The sequence below is a fragment of the Acanthaster planci genome, linkage group LG01 (assembly GCF_054643075.1).
Source record: "Acanthaster planci isolate LZ-2023a linkage group LG01, COTS_SCS, whole genome shotgun sequence".
NCBI classification, from domain to species: domain Eukaryota; kingdom Metazoa; phylum Echinodermata; class Asteroidea; order Valvatida; family Acanthasteridae; genus Acanthaster; species Acanthaster planci.
In genome coordinates this window covers 29,353,646-29,372,748 of record NC_141777.1, presented here as the reverse complement: position 1 = coordinate 29,372,748, position 19,103 = coordinate 29,353,646, and the positions used below count along the sequence as shown (strand labels likewise).

Below are 19,103 nucleotides of genomic sequence, written 5' to 3'. Positions count from 1 at the left end.
TTGTTTCACCTGCGTGCACCATTCCATTTGAGACCTTTACATTTACAGTGACACTGAAATAACTACATAAGCTGTTTTCCTAAATTTTGTACATATTCACTCTTTAAAGCAAGGCCTACATTATTCTTTTATTCCTTCTTGGGTCCATGACGGAGCCACTTTTTTGTTAAGAAATTTAAAATTGAAGAACAAAGAATATTTGGAACAGCTATTCAGAGTGGGGAACAAAATCAAATATGTTATGATTTGGTAAAACCCAATTATGATACTGTTTGATCAAAGTTACACCATTAATGCTTTTATTTTCACTGGCACTTCCCCATCGGTTTTGCACACCATTTGAGACCTTAAGCAAAACAATTTTCAGGAACGTAATTTATTAGATGCAATACTTTTTAATATTGGACATCGTAATTTCATTGCTTGGTTGTTTTTTGCAGTTTCTGTAAACCTTTCCTTTACCCCAACTGCGTTTCATTTTCTAAGGTTTTTAAACAAGCCTAATGCTGAGAAAAACTGATTTTTTTTCAACATCTGTTTAGTCTCACTAACAATTATTACTGTATCTTATTTCAGGCTGACATTCCATCTGGAGCATCTGCAGGTGTTGGCGTAAGTGGGGATATGCCCTCTGCAGGTGCAAGCCTTGATGTCTCTGCACCAGACGTGAAGCTGAATATAAATGGAAAGAAACACAAGAAGCGATCGTCTTTCCCCAAGTTCAGAAAAAGAACTCCTGCCGAGGCAGAGTTGGATGTTGAGCTCCCCAAAGGTGAAGTACAGATTGGGGGAGGTGCAGATGTTGCAGCTGGCATCAATGGACACAAAGGATTGAAACATGGAAAGAGGAAAGAAGGTCCATCTGTTTCTGCAGAAGGAGGTGCATCCATGGACGTTGACACACCAGCAGTGGAAACACCCAAGGTTGGTGTCTCAGGTGGTGCTGATGTTGATGTAAATGCGTCACTCCCTTCAGCTGATGTGACTGTCAAAGCTGACATGCCAGATGCAAAAAGACATTCTCCAAAGAAAGGTGGTTTCTTTGCTGAGATAGCAAAGTTCTTTACTGGGGATTCAGACTCTTCTGATTCAGACTCTGATGCTGAGACCAAAAACCTCAAACTTCAAGGAAGCCTTCACAAAGGAGATGTATCAGGAGGTGCTCCAGGAGCCGATATCAGTGGTGGTGTGGGAGCCAACCTGGATGCATCAGCAGATATCAGTGGCTCACCAGAGGGAGAGGCTAAATTCAACATTGGTGCTGGAGGCAAGAGTTCTCCATCTAAACGCAAGAAGGGAGGAAAATTCAAGTTGCCCAAGCTTGGAAAACGCAAGATAAATGGCAATGCTGATGCAGCAGTAGAAGTTCCAAATGCTGATCTGAAAGGAGTTGTGGGATTTAATGTTGAACCTCCTGATGCTGTAGTGAAAGCAGATGTTGATACAGATGTCAAGACAAAGAAGGCAGACTTCAGGTTTGGTGGAGGTGTGAATGGCGATGGTGAACTTGACCTTAAGGGAGGAATCTCTGGACCCGATGTTAGTGTTTCAGGACCAAAGGCTTCATTAGGTGGTGATGATGGTATCGGAGGAGACGGTGATGTAAACATCGGAGTAAATGTCCCAGATGCCTCACTGGGAGTTGGAGGAGATGTTAAGGTTCCCAACATTGGCGGTGGCATTGGTGGGCTTGGCATCAAAGGAGGAATTTCAGGACCTGATACCGATATTTCTGGTCCCACAATTGGAGGTGATGCAGGCCTCGGTGGAGGAGTGAATATACCAGATGCCTCACTGGGGGTTGGAGATGTCAAAGTTCCCAGCTTTGGTGAGAGAGGTGGGCTTGACATAAAGGGTGGAATTTCCGGACCTGATGGTGATGCCTCTGGTCCCAAGATTGGTGGTGATGCAGGCATAGGTGGAGGAGTAAAAGTACCTGACACCTCTCTGGGGGTTCCCAGCTTTGGGGGTGGTATTGGTAAAGGAGGTGGGCTTGGCATCAAGGGTGGAATTTCAGGACCTGATGTCGATGCATCTGGTCCCACGATTGGTGGTGATGTAGGCATAGGTGGAGGAGTAAAAGAACCTGACACCTCACTGGGGGTTGGAGGAGATGTCAAAGCTCCCAGCTTTGGAGGTGACATTGGTGGGGCTATTGGTGGAAGAGGTGGACTTGGCATCAAGGGCGGAATTTCAGGACATGATGTCGATGCATCTGGTCCCACGATTGGTGGTGATGTAGGCATAGGTGGGGGAGTAAAAGTACCTGACACCTCACTGGGGGTTGGAGGAGATGTCAAAGCTCCCAGCTTTGGTGGTGACATTGGTGGGGGTATTGGTGGAAGTGGTGGACTTGGCATCAAGGGAGGATTTTCAGGACCTGATTTTGATGCTTCTGGTCCCAAGATGAGCGGTGATGCAAGCATAGATGGAGGAGTAAGGGCACCTGACACTTCACTGAGGGTTGGAGGAGATGTCAAAGCTCCCAGCTTTGGTGGTGGCATCAGTGGAGGTATTGGTGGAAGTGGTGGACTTGGCATCAAGGGAGGATTTTCAGGACCTGATGTCGATGTTTCTGGCCCCAAGATTGATCGTGATGCAAGCGTAGGTGGAGGAGTAAAGGTACCAGATGCCTCATTGGGGGTTGGCGGAGATGTCAAAGCTCCCAGCTTTGGTGGTGACATTGGTGGTGGTGTTGGTGGAAGTGGTGGACTTGGCATCAAGGGAGAATTTTCAGGACCTGATGTCGATGTTTCTGGTCCCAAGATTGATCGTGATGCAAGCATAGCTGGAGGAGTAAAGGTACCAGATGCCTCATTGGAGGTTGGAGGAGATGTCAAAGCTCCCAGCTTTGGTGGTGGCATCAGTGGAGGTATTGGTGGAAGTGGTGGACTTGGCATCAAGGGAGGAATTCCAGAACCTGATGCCAATGTTTCTGGTCCCAAGATTGGCGGTGGTGTAAACATTGGTGGAGAAGTAAATGTACCAGATGTCTCACTGGGTGCTGAAGGAGGTGTCAAGGCTTCTGGTATTGATGTTGGTGAGATTTCTGGAACTGACGTTGATGATTCAGCTTTGTCAGGTGGTATTGGCATTACAGCAGATGTGCCAGGTGGCAAGCCTGATCTTAGTGGCAAAAAGGATAAGGGAGGCTTCCACTTCAGACTTCCAAAGTTCAGATTCCCTTCATTCGGGTCAGGTGATGCCAAAGCAAAAGGCAAAGTTTCTGTTAAAAGACCAGAGGGAAGACTGAGCACAGCTTCTGACTTTGACGTTGTTGGAGATGCAGATGTTGAGGCTCCAAAGCTTTCTGGTGAAGCTGAAGTTAAAGGGGCCGATTTGGATGTAAAAAAGTCTGTTGATATCGATATCAAGGCAAAGGGGCCTAGTGTGGATAGTGATGTTCATGGGCCATCTGGTTCCCTTGATATGGATGCCCCCAAAGTTGATCTTGATGTGTCTGGCCATAGCGATGCCCATGGTTCTGGCAAAGGGAAATTCAAATTGCCATCTTTTGGTCTTCCAACTTTCAAAGGAAAAGGTTCCGGCAAAGCATCAGCTGCTGGTGGTGGAGAATTTGACATGCCAGATGTAGATGTTGAAGGAGGTGTTGGTGGAGGTGTAAATGCCACACTAGATGTTGGAAGTGCTGATGGGCCTGATGTTGGGGCAAAGTTTAAAGGTCCTGAGGGATCCGTTGATGTCAAAGGTGGTGCAGATGCTGAGCTGAAACTACCAAAAGGATCAGGCGGTTTGTCTGGTTCACTGGACGTAGATTCACCAGAGTATGATGGAAAAGCAAAAGGAAAAAAGAAGGGGTTCCACATTGGTTTGCCATCATTCGGCATGGGAGAAAAGGCAAGGGCTGATGGTCCAGACGTGGATATGGAAGTCAACGCAGGTACCGATATAAAGACACCAGATGCAGATGTTGATGTGAATGTTGGAGTACCAGGTTCAAGTGTATCTGGAGGGTTTGGAATTGATGCAGATATCAATTTACCCAAAGGGGACATTGGAGCAGGATTTGGAGGTGCTGTTGGAGGACCATCACTATCAGGTGGCATTTCTGCTCCAGATGCTGAAGCAGATGTAAGGCTACCAAAGGGCAAAGTGTCAGTTGATGGCCCTGATCTGGATGGATCACTTGCTATTGGCGGAAATGTGAAAGGACCAGAGGGATCAGTTGGGGTTAAAGGTCCAACTATTGATTTAGAAGGACCTCATGTTGGTGGTGTAAAGAAATCTGTTGATGTTGATATTAAGACCTCAAAGCCTGATGCATCTGTTGACATAGACGTTCCAAGTGGTGAATTGGCAGCTGGAGGAGGGGTGTCTGGTTCTCTTGATGTGGATACACCTGGGGCAGACCTCAGCTTAGATGGAAAGGTATCTGGAAAAGGTAAAAAGTTCCGACTTCCTAGTTTCAACCTCCCAAGCTTTTCAAAGTTTAAGGGCAAGGGCAAAGGTGACATTGATGTGCCAGACGTGGATTTGGAAGTTGAAGGTGGCACAGACGTAAATCTGCCTGAAGGTGAAGCCTCAGTTGGTGGAGATGTTCGAGGAAGAGTTGATTTGGATGCTCCTGGAGTAAAAGGGGATCTTAAAGTAGATACACCAGGCACAGATGCAGATTTGTCTCTTGATGGCAAAGGTTCAAAGAAAAAAGCGGGGTTTGGATTTCATTTACCATCATTCAATTTTGGATTTTCTGGCCCCAAGCACAAGCATGGCAAAGTATCCGGAGCCATCCCAGATACTGAGGTAAAGGGTGATACACATGTTGACGTTGGAGGTGGAGTTGCTGGTGATATTAAAGGCCCCTCGCTTGATGGAAAGGGAAATCTGGATGTTAGTGGAGAGTTGGACATTGGAGGAGATGTGAAAGGTCCAAAAGTATCAGGCCCTGATTTTGACTTGCATGTAGGTGGAGGTGCTGCAGGAAAAGTGGAGCTGCCTGAAGGAGATGCCTCACTTTCTGTCCAGGGACCAAAGATTAAAGGTGGCTTGGATGTTGATGTCGATGGCAAAGCATCTAAACCAAATGTTGACTTGTCAGGAAAGGCACCACATGTATCCATTCAAAATGGTGTTGAAACACCTGATGCAGAAGTTGATTTGGCTCTTGATGGGAAAAAAAGCCACAAAAAGAAGAAAGGTGGAGGATTTCACTTGCCATCATTTGGTTTTGGCTTTAAAGGAAAAGGAGATGGAAGCAGCTCTAGTGATTCAGAGTCTGATGATGGCAAAGGTAGGATTGGCCTAGGAGGTGGCATCAAAGGCCCCAAAGTTAAAGGTGGTGTTGGTGGGCAATTAAAAGGCCCCCAAATATCTGGTGACATAGAAGCTCCAGATGCTGATGTGACCGGTGGAGCTGGCATTGGTATTGATTTAGCAGGCGGCATTGATCTCCCCAAAGGAGATGTAGATGTGGATGTCAACCTACCGCAGGGTGGTATCAAGGGCCCAGAAGTGGGAGATGCAAGTGTGAAATTGAATGGCCCAGAAATTTCTGGAGACATAGAAGGCCCAGATGCTGATGTAAGGGGCATTGGTGGCTTTGGTATTGGGATGTCTGGTGGCATTGATATCCCCAAAGGTGATGTGGATGTAAACTTACCTAAGGGCTCTGTTGGCATCAAGGGTCCTGACCTTGGTGGGGTTACCGAATCCCTGGATGTTGATGTTAAAACCACAAAACCAGATGCAGGTGTTTCTGTTGAGATTCCAAGTGGCAAGGCTGGAATAGATACCGATGTTGACATGGATGCATATGTGGATGGAGACGTTGACCTAAGAGGCAATATTGGTGGATCTGGGAAGAAAAAGGGCCGATTCCACATGCCCTCAATTAACATGCCCTCCATACACTTACCCAAGGGTAAAGGCAAAGGACATGGAGATGTTGACATAGATGGAGAACTCAAGATCGAAGGGGAGGTGAAAGGTCCAAAGGCATCTGGCCCTGATGTTGACTTGAATGTTGGTAGAGATGCTGGAGGACAAGTACAGCTACCTGAAGGAGATACCTCAGTCTCCATTGGAGGACCGAAGATTGGAGGAGGTGTAGGTGTTGAATTTGACGGCGAAGCATCTAAACCCAACATAGACATGTCAGGTAAAGTTCCAGATGCATCAATTGGAGGAAGTGTCGATGCTCCTGATATTAACGTCAGTTTGTCTGGTAGCGGCAAAAAAAAGAGCCCCAAAAAGAAAGGTGGAGGATTTCACATGCCATCATTTGGCTTTGGCTTCAAAGGAAAGAGAGATGGAAGCAGCAGCTCCAGTGATTCAGAATCTGATGATGGCAAGGGTGGAATTGGCCTGAGAGGTGGCATCAAAGGTCCAAAAGTCAAAGGTGATGCTGGAGGGAAACTGAAAGGTCCAGAAATATCGGGTGATTTAGAAGGACCAGATGTAGATGTGAGGGGTGGTGCTGGCATTGACATCAATGTGGCAGGTGGGATTGATACTTCAAAAGGAGATGCTGGTTGGAAACTGAAAGGCCCAGATATGTCAAGAGACATGAAAGGACCAAATGCTGATGTGAAGGGCGGTGCCGGCTTCGGCATTGGTGTGTCAGGTGGCATTGATGCCCCCAAAGGTGATGCAGATATAAGCCTACCAAAAGCTTCTGTTGACATTGCAGGCCCAGACCTTGGTGGGGTGAGCAAATCCTTGGACATAGATGTCAAAGCTTCAAAACCAGATGCTGCTATTTCTGTTGATCTTCCAAGTGGAAAGCTTTCAGGAGATGTTGGTGTAGGCGGAGATATTGATGCCGATTTTGACTTGGGAGGCAAACGTAAAGGATCTGGAAAGAAAAAGGGCCGATTCCACATGCCCTCAATCAACATGCCCTCCATACACTTGCCAAAGGGTAAAGGCAAAGGACATGGTGATGTCGACATAGATGGAGAACTCAAGATTGAAGGGGATGTAAAAGGTCCAAAGGTATCTGGTCCTGATGTTGGCTTGAATATTGGTGGAGGTGCTGGAGGAAAAGTAGAGCTACCTGAAGGAGATGCCACAGTCTCCATTGGAGGACCGAAGACTGGAGGAGGTGTAGGTCTTGACATTGATGGCAAAGCATCTAAACCCGACATACATGTATCAGATAAAGGTCCAGATGCATCGATTGGAGGAATTGTCAATGCTCCTGATGTTGATGTAAATTTGTCTCTTAGTGGCAAAAAGAAGAGCCCGAAAAAGAAAAAAGGTGGAGGATTTCATTTGCCATCATTTGGTTTTGGTTTCAAAGGAAAGGGGGATGGAAGTAGCTCCAGTGATTCAGAATCTGATGATGGCAAGGGAGGCACTGGCTTGAAAGGTGGCATCAAAGGCCCAAAAGTGAAAGGTAGTGCTGGTGGGAAAGTAAAAGGCCCAAATATTTCTGGAGACTTGAAAGGTCCAGATGTTGATGTGAAGGGTGGTGCCGGCTTTGGCATTGGCGTGTCAGGTGGCATTGATACCCCCAAAGGTGATGCAGATGTAGATACAAGCCTACCGAAGGTTTCTGTTGACATACCTAGCCCAGACTTTGGAGTGAGCAAATCCTTAGATGTAGATGTCAAAACTTCAAAACCAGATGCTGATGTTTCTGTTGATGTTCCAAGTGGAAAGCTTTCAGGAGATGTTGATGTAGGTGGAGATATTGATGCCGATTTTAACTTGGGAGGCAAACGTAAAGGATCTGGAAAGAAAAAGGGTCGATTCCACATGCCCTCAATCAACGTCCCCTCCATACACTTACCCAAGGGTAAAGGCAAAGGACATGGTGATGTCGACATAGATGGAGAACTCAAGATCGAAGGGGATGTAAAAGGTCCAAAGGTATCTGGTCCTGATGTTGACTTGAATGTTGGTGGAGATGCTGGAGGTAAAGTAGAAATACCTGAAGGAGATGCCGCAGTCTCCATTGGAGGACCGAAGATTGGAGGAGGTGTAGGTGTTGAATTTGATGGCAAAGCTTCTGAACCTGACATTGACATGTCAGGTAAAATTCCAGTTGCATCTATAGGAGGAAGTGTCGATGCTCCTGGTATTGATGTCAGTTTGTCTGGTAGCGGCAAAAAGAAGAGCCCCAAAAAGAAAACAGGTGGAGGATTTCACATGCCATCATTTGGCTTTGGCTTCAAAGGAAAGAGAGATGGAAGCAGCAGCTCCAGTGATTCAGAATCTGATGATGGCAAGGGTGGAATTGGCCTGAGAGGTGGCATCAAAGGTCCAAAAGTCAAAGGTGATGCTGGAGGGAAACTGAAAGGTCCAGAAATATCGGGTGATTTAGAAGGACCAGATGTAGATGTGAGGGGTGGTGCTGGCATTGACATCAATGTGGCAGGTGGGATTGATACTTCAAAAGGAGATGCTGGTTGGAAACTGAAAGGCCCAGATATGTCAGGAGACATGAAAGGACCAAATGCTGATGTGAAGGGCGGTGCTGGCTTCGGCATCGATGTGTCAGGTGGCATTGATGCCCCCAAAGGTGATGCAGATATAAGCCTACCAAAAGCTTCTGTTGACATTGCAGGCCCAGACCTTGGTGGGGTGAGCAAATCCTTGGACTTGGATGTTAAAGCTTCGAAACCAGATGCTGATATTTCTGTTGATCTTCCAAGCGGAAAGATTTCAGATGTTGATGTGGGTGGAGATATTGATGCCGATTTTGACTTGGGGGGCAAACGTAAAGGATCTGGGAAGAAAAAGGGCCGATTCCACATGCCCTCAATCAACGTCCCCTCCATACACTTACCCAAGGGTAAAGGCAAAGGACATGGTGATGTCGACGTAGATGGAGAACTCAAGATCGAAGGGGATGTAAAAGGTCCAAAGGTATCTGGTCCTGATGTTGACTTGAATATTGGTGGAGGTGCTGGAGGAAAAGTAGAACTGCCTGAAGGAGATGCCTCACTTTCCATCGAAGGTCCGAAGATTGGAGGTGTAGGTGTTGACATTGATGGCAAAGCATCTAAACCTGACATAGACATGTCAGGTAAAGGTCCAGATGCATCTATAGGAGGAAGTGTCAATATTCCTGAAGTTGATGTCAGTTTGTCTGCTAGCGGCAAAAAGAAGAGCCCCAAAAAGAAAAAAGGTGGAGGATTTCACATGCCATCATTTGGCTTTGGCTTTAAAGGAAAGGGAGACGGAAGCAGCTCTAGTGATTCGGAGTCTGATGATGGCAAGGGAGGCATTGGCCTGAGAGGTGGCATCAAGGGGCCAAAAGTCAAAGGTGATGCTGGAGGGAAACTGAAAGGTCCAGAAATATCTGGAGATGTTCAAGGCCCAGATGTAGACAAGAAGGGTGGTGCTGGCATTGGTATCGGTGTGTCTGGTAGCATTGATGTCCCTAAAAGTGGTGCAGAAGTAGATGTAAACCTACCAAAGACTTCTATCAACATTGAAGGCCCTGACCTAGGGGGAGTGGCAAAGGCTTTAGATGTTGACGTTAAGACTCCAAAACCTGAAGGTGGAGTTTCAGTTGATCTACCAAGTGGTAAACTCTCTAGCCCTGATGCTTCCTTAAATGTTGAAACACCAGATGCATCCCTTGATGCTGAGATTGATGGCAACATTAGTTTTGGTGGAAAAGGTAAAGGATCTGGCAAAAAGAAGAAAGGTTTTCACATGCCATCTTTTGGGTTACCAAAGATGAAAGGAGGAAAAGGAGACTATGACCTCAATCAAGGTGGGAACATCGATGTTGGTGCTGAAGGAAAATTCAAACCTACTGGTGGCAGTGCTGGCGTATCTCTTGATGGTGAGTTGGAGGTAAAAAAACCTGATGCTGACATTTCAGTGGATCAGCCAAGTGGACCAAGTGTTAAAGCAGACTTTGATGGCAAAGCTGACATAGACTTGCACAGAGATGATAAAAAGAGAGGGTCTGGGAAACGGGGCAGCTTTGGCATGCCTTCTATACACTTTGGCAAGTCTAAACATAAAGTCTCTGGAGATGCAGATGAAAATGTTGATGCCTCGCCACCAAAGGTGTCAGGAAGTGTAGATGTAAAGGGGAAAGGCAGCCCAAAGAAAAAGAAGGGCAAATTTGGATTTGGCTTAGGTGGTAAAAAGGATGGAGGACTGGATGTGAGTGCAGGTGGCGATATTGTTACCCCAAGTGTTGACATTGAGGCAAAAGCTGCAAAACCTGATGCCTCAATCTCAGATGGTGGGACCATTAGTGGCGTTGATGTTGCAGCACCCAAACCTGATGGATCCTTCTTTGCAGGTGGAGATATTGGTGGAGGAGTTGATGGAGATGAAAGACTACATGCAAATGTGGCAGTACCAAAACCAGATGTTTCTCTGGGTGGAGGAATAGACATAAGTGGTGGAGATGGAAAAATTAAAGTTCCGGATGTTGGATTAAATATTGACAAGAAGGGAAAACCAAAAAAGCCAAAAGGGAAGAAGAAAGGAGGCTTTAGTTTTGGATTTGGAGGAAAGGGAGATGGGACTTCAAGCAGCAGTTCCAGTTCCTCAGAATCAGACCAAGAAGGAAAAGGTGGTTTTAAAGTCAAAATGCCAAGTTTTGGATTTTCAGGCAAGCCAAAAGCACCTGGTGTTTCTGTAGAAGGAGGAATTGCTGGAGATATCACTGGTTCTGGAGATGGGAACATTGGTTTGGATGTTGACAGGCCTGAAGTTCCTGCAGTAGTTGGAAATATAGATGGTGGCCATGCTGATAGCATCGGCATTGGTGGAGACGTTGGAAGTGGAAAAATTGGTGTGGACGTCTCAACACCTAAGCCGGATGCCTCACTATCAGTAGATGGAGGACTTGATGGAAGGGGAGGTGTTGGTGGAGGATTTGGTCTTGGTGGGGGGCTTGGTGGATTTGGAGATGGAAAGGTGGATATCAATGTCTCGGCACCCAAGCCAGATACCTCATTCTCCGTAGGAGGACTAAATGGAAGTGGGAGTGTTGGAGGAGGTATTGGTGGAGGCCTCGGTGGAATTGGAGATCAAAAAGTGGATATAGATGTCTCAGCACCTAAACCAGATGCCTCATTCTCAGTAGGAGGACTAAATGGAAGTGGGAGTGTTGGAGGAGGTATTGGTGGAAGCCTCAGTGGAATTGGAGATCAAAAAGTGGATGTAGATGTTTCAGCACCTAAACCAGATGCCACATTCTCAGTAGGCGGAGGACTTGGTCTTGGTGGGGGTCTTGGTGGAACTGGAAATGGAAAACTGGATGTGGATGCCTCTGCACCAAAACCAGATGCCTCATTCTCGGTAGGTGGAGGACTAGATGGAAGTGGGAATGTTGGCGGAGGACTTGGTCTTGGTGGGGGCCTTGGTGGAATTGGAGATGGTAAAGCGGACGTAAATGTCTCAGCACCTAAACCAGATGCTTCACTTACAGTAGAGGGAGGTAAGGGTGTTGCCGGAGGGCTTGGCGGGAGCTTTGGAGGAGGTATTGGTGCAGGCCTCAGCGGAATTGGAGATGGAAAACTGGGTGTAGATGTCTCGATACCTAAACCAGATGCCTCACTGTCGGTAGACGGAGGACTAGATGGAAGTGGGAATGTTGGTGGAGGACTTGGACTTGGTGAGGGCCTTGGTGGGGGCCTTGGTGGAATTGGAGATGGTAAAGTGAACGTAGATGTCTCAACACCGAAACCAGATATCTCACTTACAGAAGAGGGAGGTAAGGGTGTTGGCAGAGGACTTGGAGGAGGTATTGGTGGGGGCCTTGGCGGAGGTATTGGTGGAGACCTCGGCGGAATTGGAGATGGAAAAGTGGATGTGGATGTCTCAGCACCTACACCAGATGCCTCACTCTCAGTAGGTGGACTAGGTGGTGGAGGCATTGGTCTTGGCGGAGGCCTTGGTGGTATTGGAGATGGAAAACTTAATGTAGATGTTTCAGCACCTGATCCCCAAGGTTCACTCTCTCTTACTGGACCTGATGTAAGTGGAGATGGCATCGCCAGTTTTGGTGGAGGCATTGGTGGTGGTGCTGGTGGAAGCTTTGGAGTTGGAGATATTGATGTGGATGCTCAAGTTCCAAAGCCAGACGGATCATTGGCTATAGGTGGAGAGCAGAATTTGGGTGGTGGCAGATTTGGTGGAGGTTTTGAAGGTGATGTAGTTAAACCTGAAGCTGATATCAGTGCAAAAGCAACTAAACCAGGGTTCATTTCATCTGGTGGAGGTTTTGGTGGAGGTCTTGAAATTGGAGGTGATGTAAAAGGTGGCGTAGGTGGAGATGTTGATGGATCTTTTGACGTAGCAAAGCCTGATGTTGGTGGGAATCTTGATGGAAGTGGTAGTCTATCCCTTGGTGGAAGCCTTGATACAGGTGGAGGTGGGGATGGCAAGATAGAATGCCAAATACCAGATGTTGGATTGAAGCTTGGCAAGAAAGGGAAACCCAGAAAACCCAAGGGAAAAAAGAAAGGAGGGTTTGGTTTTGGATTTGGGAGAAAGGATGAGAAATCAAGCAGCAGTTCAAGCAGCAGTTCATCTAGTTCTTCAGAGTCTGATGGTGAGGGTAAGGAAGGATTTAAAATCAAATTGCCTTCATTTGGATTTTCAAGCAAAGCCAAAGGACCTGATGATGTAGCTGCTGATGGAAAACTTGAATTGAATGTTGAAGCCCCCAAACCAAGTGGTTCAATTTCTGTAGGCGGAGGTTTGGATGCAGGTGGTGACATTGGTGGAGGCCTTGGAGGAGGTATTGGTGGAATTGGAGATGAAAAAATAGATGTTGATGCTGCAGCCCCCGAACCAGATGGCTCAATTTCTGTAGGTGGAGGACTGGATGCAGGTGCTGAAATTGGTGGAGGCCTTGGAGGAGGTATTGGTGGAATTGGAGATGGGAAAATAGATATGGATGCTTCAGCCCCCAAACCAGATGGTTCAATTTCTGTAGGCGGAGGACTGAATGCAGGTGGTGACATTGGTGGAGGCCTTGGAGGAGGTATTGGTGGAATTGGAGAAGGGAAAATAGATGTAGATGTCGCAGCCCCCCAACAAGATGCTTCACTCTCTGTAGGTGGAGGACTGGGTGTAGGTGGTATCGGTAGAGGCCTTGGAGGAGATATTGGTGGAAATGGAGACAGAAGAATAGATGTAGACATTGTATCTCCCAAACCAGGACTGGATGTAGGTGGTGATGTAAGTGGGGGATTTGGATTTGGTGGAGGTCTTGGAGGAGGAGTTGCTTCAGCACTTGGCGGAATTGTTGATGGGAAGGTAGACGTTGCAGCACCAGAACCAGTGGGTTCACTATCTGTAGGTGGAGTGGATGTGGACACTGGAGATGTTAGTGGAGGACTAGAGATTGGTGGAGGCCTAGGTGGTAGTATAGGTGGCTTTGGGGATGGAAAAATTGATGTAGATGTTTCAGCTCCCAAGCCAGAAGGTTTATTGTCCACAGGTGGGGGACTTGATGTAACTGGTGATGTAGGTGGAACTAGAGATGGAAGAATTGGTGTGGATGTTGATGTACCGAAGCCTGATGGTTCACTTTCTGTGGGCGGACTAGACATTGGCAGTGCCAGCCTTGGTGGAAGCAGTGGAGGACTCAGTGGGGATGGAGTGCAACCTGATGTTCCATCTGTGGCTGGAGGATTTGGCATTGGTGGTGGTTCGGATGGAAGAATTGGAGCTGATCTTAGTGCAGGGTTTGGCAGTGATGTTATTAAGCCCAAAGTTGACCTGGATGTTAAAGCAGCTAAACCAGAGGGTTCGTTAGGTGGAGATATGGGTGGTGCTGTGAGTGGTGGCCTTGATATTAGCGGTGGTCTTAGTGGAGATGTTGACACTAATGTTGGTGCTACAAAACCAGATGTGTCATCAGGGGGTGATGCAGGTGTTGATTTATCTGGCTCAGCGAATGTGGACATACCTAAAGTCTCTGGTTCTGCTGGTGGTAAAGCAAAGCGGAAGAAGAGAGGAAAGGGCAAGAAGAAAAAGGAGAGTGAGGGATCATCTGTTGATGGTGGTGTTTCTGTGGATCTACCAAGTGCAGACATTGGAATAGGGGGTGGAGTTGGCGGTGAAGTTGATGTCGACAAAGCTGCTTCTGGAGGACTTTCGGTTAAACTGCCAGAAATGTCGGGCTCAGTAGCAGGCAAAGCTGATGTCGATGTCAAAGCAGAAGGAAAGGCCCGCCCAAAAAAGAAAAAGAAGGAAAAGAAAGGATTCTTCAGTTCAATAGGTTTTTCCAAAGATTCAAGTTCCAGCTCCAGCTCCAGCTCCAGCTCTAGCTCATCCTCAGACTCTGATGAAGGCATTGGCTCCAAAATTATGTCAACATTGGGATTTGGCAAAAAGGACTCAAGTGACTCTGACAATCCCAATTCAAACAACAACAACAGCAACACACAGCAGCAAGAGACGGAGTCGAGGCACAGTATTGTAGAACTCAATGTGAACAATAATGCAAATGGAGATGATGCAGATGATTTGGCGGCACATGCCAAAGAACATTCCCACTCCAAGGAAAAGAAGTCTTTGGGGAAGTTTTTCAGCCGCAGAGCTCGTCAACACATTGTACAAATACCAGATGAAGGCAATGCTGATGAAGACTTAGGACCCCGTGCTGAACACCCATCACACTCCAGTAGGTCTGATGGTGAGTAAAGCTTAATGTGATTCATGTAGTAAAGACTAGCTTAATGCTCAAATTTAAATTTAACTAATGAATTTCTAGAAATTACAAGACTATTCTTGTAAGTTACTGATGTTGACAAGTGACATCTAAGCCATTCCACATGCAAATGGAAGTTGGTCGTGCTGTTTCTGACCTCATCATTTGTAATGCATGCACTAAAAGATTTCCCAAAATTTAAAGTGGAAATTACTGGTTTTACCATTTATGTCCATGTTCATTCACAAAAATAAATTTTTCCAAAAATCTAAAGACCAATTGTACCCGAAAAGTCACATGACCTAGAGTGGGTATCAAACATGAACAAACCCTATAGCAAAGTGTGTTTTAAGTATTTCCCAAATATGAAGCCAACTTTTGATATAGTACCCAACACATCTGCAGGCTGTGTGCTGTACTGATTGTCAGCTTTATTTTTGATAAATAATACGACACATTTGCTTTGGGATGACGCTATATTTGTTGATGTTTGATACCCACTATAGGTCACGTGACTTAGTGGGTGCAATTGGTTTATTATGAATTAGGTCATTTACAGCATGACCAATTTCCACTTCCTCGTGGAATTGCCAATTTGCAGCAAACTGTATGGTACCTTTCCCCGACAGTAAACAAAATTATGCATTTTTAGAAAATGAATTTTTATGGAGTAACTTTAATTCAATAATAGAAAATAAATTTGTGATCAAATGCCAACATCAGAATTTGTAGATAAGTGTGTTGGCAAAAAAAAAAATTCTTTGGCTTTTGCTAATGGAACTGATGTCAAAGGTTGCTGTATGCAAGAACTTTCTAAACTCTAAAGCTTGAAAGATATTTCATCAAAGATGAAATCCGTTTGCTGAAAATGAGGACGGGTGTAGATGTCTAGTTTGATAACTCTCATGAAATGTGTTGCAGGATTTTCCTGTCCTAAGATGAGATTTCTTGTTGATTTTGTGGTACCAGGAACACAAGTAGCATAGATTGGCTCGATAATCAAATGCAGCTGCTATAGTTTCAAAAGGTATGAGGACCATTCATTCACCAGTGGTCTTGGCGTTTTAATGTGCATGCACATTTCAGCACGTCAATGAAATAACGTTGGTGCCTTTCTCCTTGTGATAAATTGCAACAGCAAACAATCAAGTAAACTTGTATCACATTTTGAGTTCAATTGTCTCATCACAGAATTCTAATCAGTGATGTTGGAGAAGGGATACAGATGTTGTTTCTTTGTCATGAGTTCATTCGTAAGAAGAATCTCACTCCATTGCATTTGCTTTGATTTTGCTGTTCATGCACATTGCATTTTGCTGTGAACAAATTTCCCCAGAGTGTGACTGCATGATTACTTTAATAGATTGCTACTTGCTTGCATGGACGGTTGTTGTGATGCCACTTAGATAATTCTGCTTGCTTTTTCTGTTTTTCTTGCATATTCTATCGCTACTTTCTGAAACAGTAAATGATGTTAACCGCATGTCGTCCAACAGGGGTGACAGACTGCATGCACACCACACGCAACAGAAAAAAATGTCAAAATCTGAGAGCCAGAGGGAGGGCAAGGTGGGAACATTAGGCAAGCTGTTCGGGAAGAAAAAGACCAAGAAAGGCACAGAAATCCCTCAAGAAACTTGGGATATTTCTCCACCAGCAAGAGTCAGTAGATGTGATAGTGTTTCTGCAAAAAGCCCTGAAGGTGTAGATATATCTGTTAGCAATAGCAGTCCTGTTGCTTACTCCCCTGCAGAATTTTTGCCAGGGCCTAGGGTTTCAGTTGACAGTAACTCTTCAAATTCGTCTAGGTCTGGTACCAAAAAACGGGCAGCCCCGCCCCCGCCCTCCATAAAAATTTCACCTCAAGAACACTTACTAAAAGGTGATGTCCCTGGGTCTCCAGTGTCTGAGCATTCTTTAAAATCATTTTCATCTTCATCTTCGATAGAAGTGCCTCCAGTTCATGGTAGAAAAGCTTTCACCTCCACCCAACCTTTTGAATCAAAAGACAAAAGGCACAGCACATTTTCATTGCCAGACATGTACTCCCACAAAAAAGATACCCATGGCCAAGCTGCCTCACTTGAAGGAAGTCGGGGCCCACTTCTTTTATCCCAAATGTCTAACATTTCCACGTCTAGCCTTCTGGCTGAGCGTGGTATCATGTATTCAAGTATTGAAGACCTGAACAAAGTTGCAGAAGCAGTCAAGGAGATGCCACTACCACCAGGAGCTCCCCCTCCAAAACCAAAGCGCTCTGCATCACCCAGGATTGTTGAAGAATTGGAGGCAAACCGAAAGAAGCCTCTTTTCCCCACGGAAGGAGAGTGTGTGGATGAAAGCAGCATGGAAACCGAACAGGAGACATCCGTGTCTGAGCAAATTCAGTTAGAGAATGCATCTCTTTCCAATGAGACAGCTGATCCAAAAGTAATTGACAAATCATGTGAGGATAATCCTCAAACTAAGGAGGAACCCTCTAAACTGTCACCCAAAGAGGAAGAACAAATGACAAAGTTCAAGCAAATTTATCTGTTTGATTCAGACATTATGTTTGCACCCCACATGCAAACAGCAGACTCTGAAAATGGCACTGAAGGTATTGGTGATAAAAAAATGGAAGACTCTCCAAGTCTACCTACTAGCAGCATTTCAGTGGAAGCATGCAGTGAGCCACAAGAAAACATTTTATCCTTAGAGCGGAAGCCCTCGCAGTCACTGTCTACAGATCTCTTCTGTGAAGATACCCCTACTGAGGATCCAGAAAAACTCAAACAGTACATTGATAATGATGATATTCCTTTCTCAGAAAATGATTTGCCCTTAGGGCACTCCCACAGAGAGCCACCAGTGATCCCCGACCTTTCAGTAGTCAGGCAAATGGCTAAGGAGGCTATTCTATCCAATCATGAGAAGTCTTCTGAAATTAAAGCAATCCTCAAGAGATCCATGGCACGGATGATGGGGGTCGATTTCCCTATCAAGTCAAGTTCTGGAACAACTGTTGAGGGGGAGACTTTCAGAGAGGAGCAGAAAGACATTGAAAGTCATTATGACTCAAATGGAGCGGAAGAAGGGTACCCATCTTCTTCCGATATTTTGGACAAGTCGACTTGCATTGTTGAACTGCCCCATGATGGTGAAAATGTCTCATCTGTCGAAGTAACTGAGACCCTATTGGACAATACTTCTAGCAGATGTAGAGAGGAAGAGAGTGATTCGGACAGATTAAGATCATCCTGGGTAGCAGAAGATGAAGCAGATGCTGTGGAACAGCAGGCAAAACAAGAAAAAGTGGAGAGAGAAGCTGATGAAATTAAAACTTCAAAAAAGGGTGAAAGTGAACATAGCCCAGCTGAGTTTGCTGAAATTAAAACAGCCACTAATAAAATTGAAGATCACCATGTTGACAAACTTAAAGATCAAAATGCAAATACAGAAAAGACACTTCAGAATGAAACAGATAGAAAGACGGACAAGCCTCTGACCAGGTCAAATTCGTTGCAAAAGAAGAAAAGTTGTGATCATGTGGTGTCTAAATCATTTAATGCAGTGTCAAGATCCAAATCATTTGGTGCAGTAGAGTGGAAAGAGGTTGTAGAAAGAGATTATGTATCCGGGGGAAATAAAGGAAAGTCTTTTGATTTTGAAAGGTCAGATGCTAAGGATGAGCTTGAAAAACTGGCTTCATTAAGTGTTGTGAAGGTTATTCGGAATAGGTTTGGTGGTGCGTTGTCTGGGGGCAGTGCTCAAAAACAGTCTGATAAGCCAAGGAAGCAAATCTCAGAACACCAAGCTGTACAAAGTTCAGCTGATTCAGATAAGGAAAATCTGGAGTTCCTCCAAGCCCAGACTAAAATGAGGAAGGTAAACATTCCTGGCAGAACTTCGATCTCAGAAACAAAAGAAAACCTCAACAAACCTCTTGAGGAAAGCACTACACACAGGGACATTGCATCACAGTTTATCACCTCGACCAAAAGAGATGACAAAGAGAACCTTGAGTTCTTGAAAGTGCAGACAAAACTGCGAAAAGTTGTTCTTCCTGAAAAGGCTGGGATAGTGGAGCGGGATCAAGCCTCGAGTCAGCTTGAAGTGGAAAACACACATGCACAAGCAGTATCCAAGTTTCCGTCACCACAGAAGCCAACACAATCTCAGGCACCACTAACTTTTGCAGGTGTGGGTCGTGTTTTGTATCAGAGCAAAGCAATGACATGGAAGAAGTCGACAGAAAGACTACCAAAGAAAGAGGAAGTTCCCATCAAAAAGAAGGTTGAAGATGATGATAATCCAATAATAGCAAGTGTTAGTTCCTGGAAGGAAAAGCGGGCAAGGAAGAAGAGTACAGCTGCTGATGAATTTGAAGCAAGTCAGGAGAAGTTTGAGAAAGAACAGTCTAAATCTGAGAAAGTGCAGTTGCTTGTCCAGGGTAAACCAATAGAGCATATTCATATTAAAGAGACAGAAGTCCACCTCCCTGACAACCAACAGCAGCCAT

General features: G+C 45.5%; 2 protein-coding genes across 4 annotated transcripts in view; one reads left to right on the top strand and one right to left on the bottom strand.

The window, feature by feature from the left end:
* The window catches only part of LOC110983199 (uncharacterized), a 45,047-nt gene that overhangs the window by 4,513 nt on the left and 21,431 nt on the right, over window positions 1-19,103 (bottom strand). The window lies entirely within an intron of this gene.
* The window catches only part of LOC110983197 (uncharacterized), a 39,699-nt gene that overhangs the window by 16,641 nt on the left and 3,955 nt on the right, over window positions 1-19,103 (top strand). Inside the window, exons 4-5 of one of the 3 annotated variants that reach the window (XM_087139255.1) lie at window positions 577-14,587; window positions 15,572-15,629. In XM_087139255.1, the coding sequence (XP_086995381.1) occupies window positions 577-14,587; window positions 15,572-15,588 (14,028 nt within the window). In that variant the 3' untranslated portion in view covers window positions 15,589-15,629. Of the gene's footprint in view, window positions 1-576; window positions 14,588-15,571; window positions 15,630-16,098; window positions 16,318-19,103 lie in introns of those variants that run through there. The other 2 variants (XM_087139249.1, XM_022242253.2) reach the window with 2 other exon arrangements.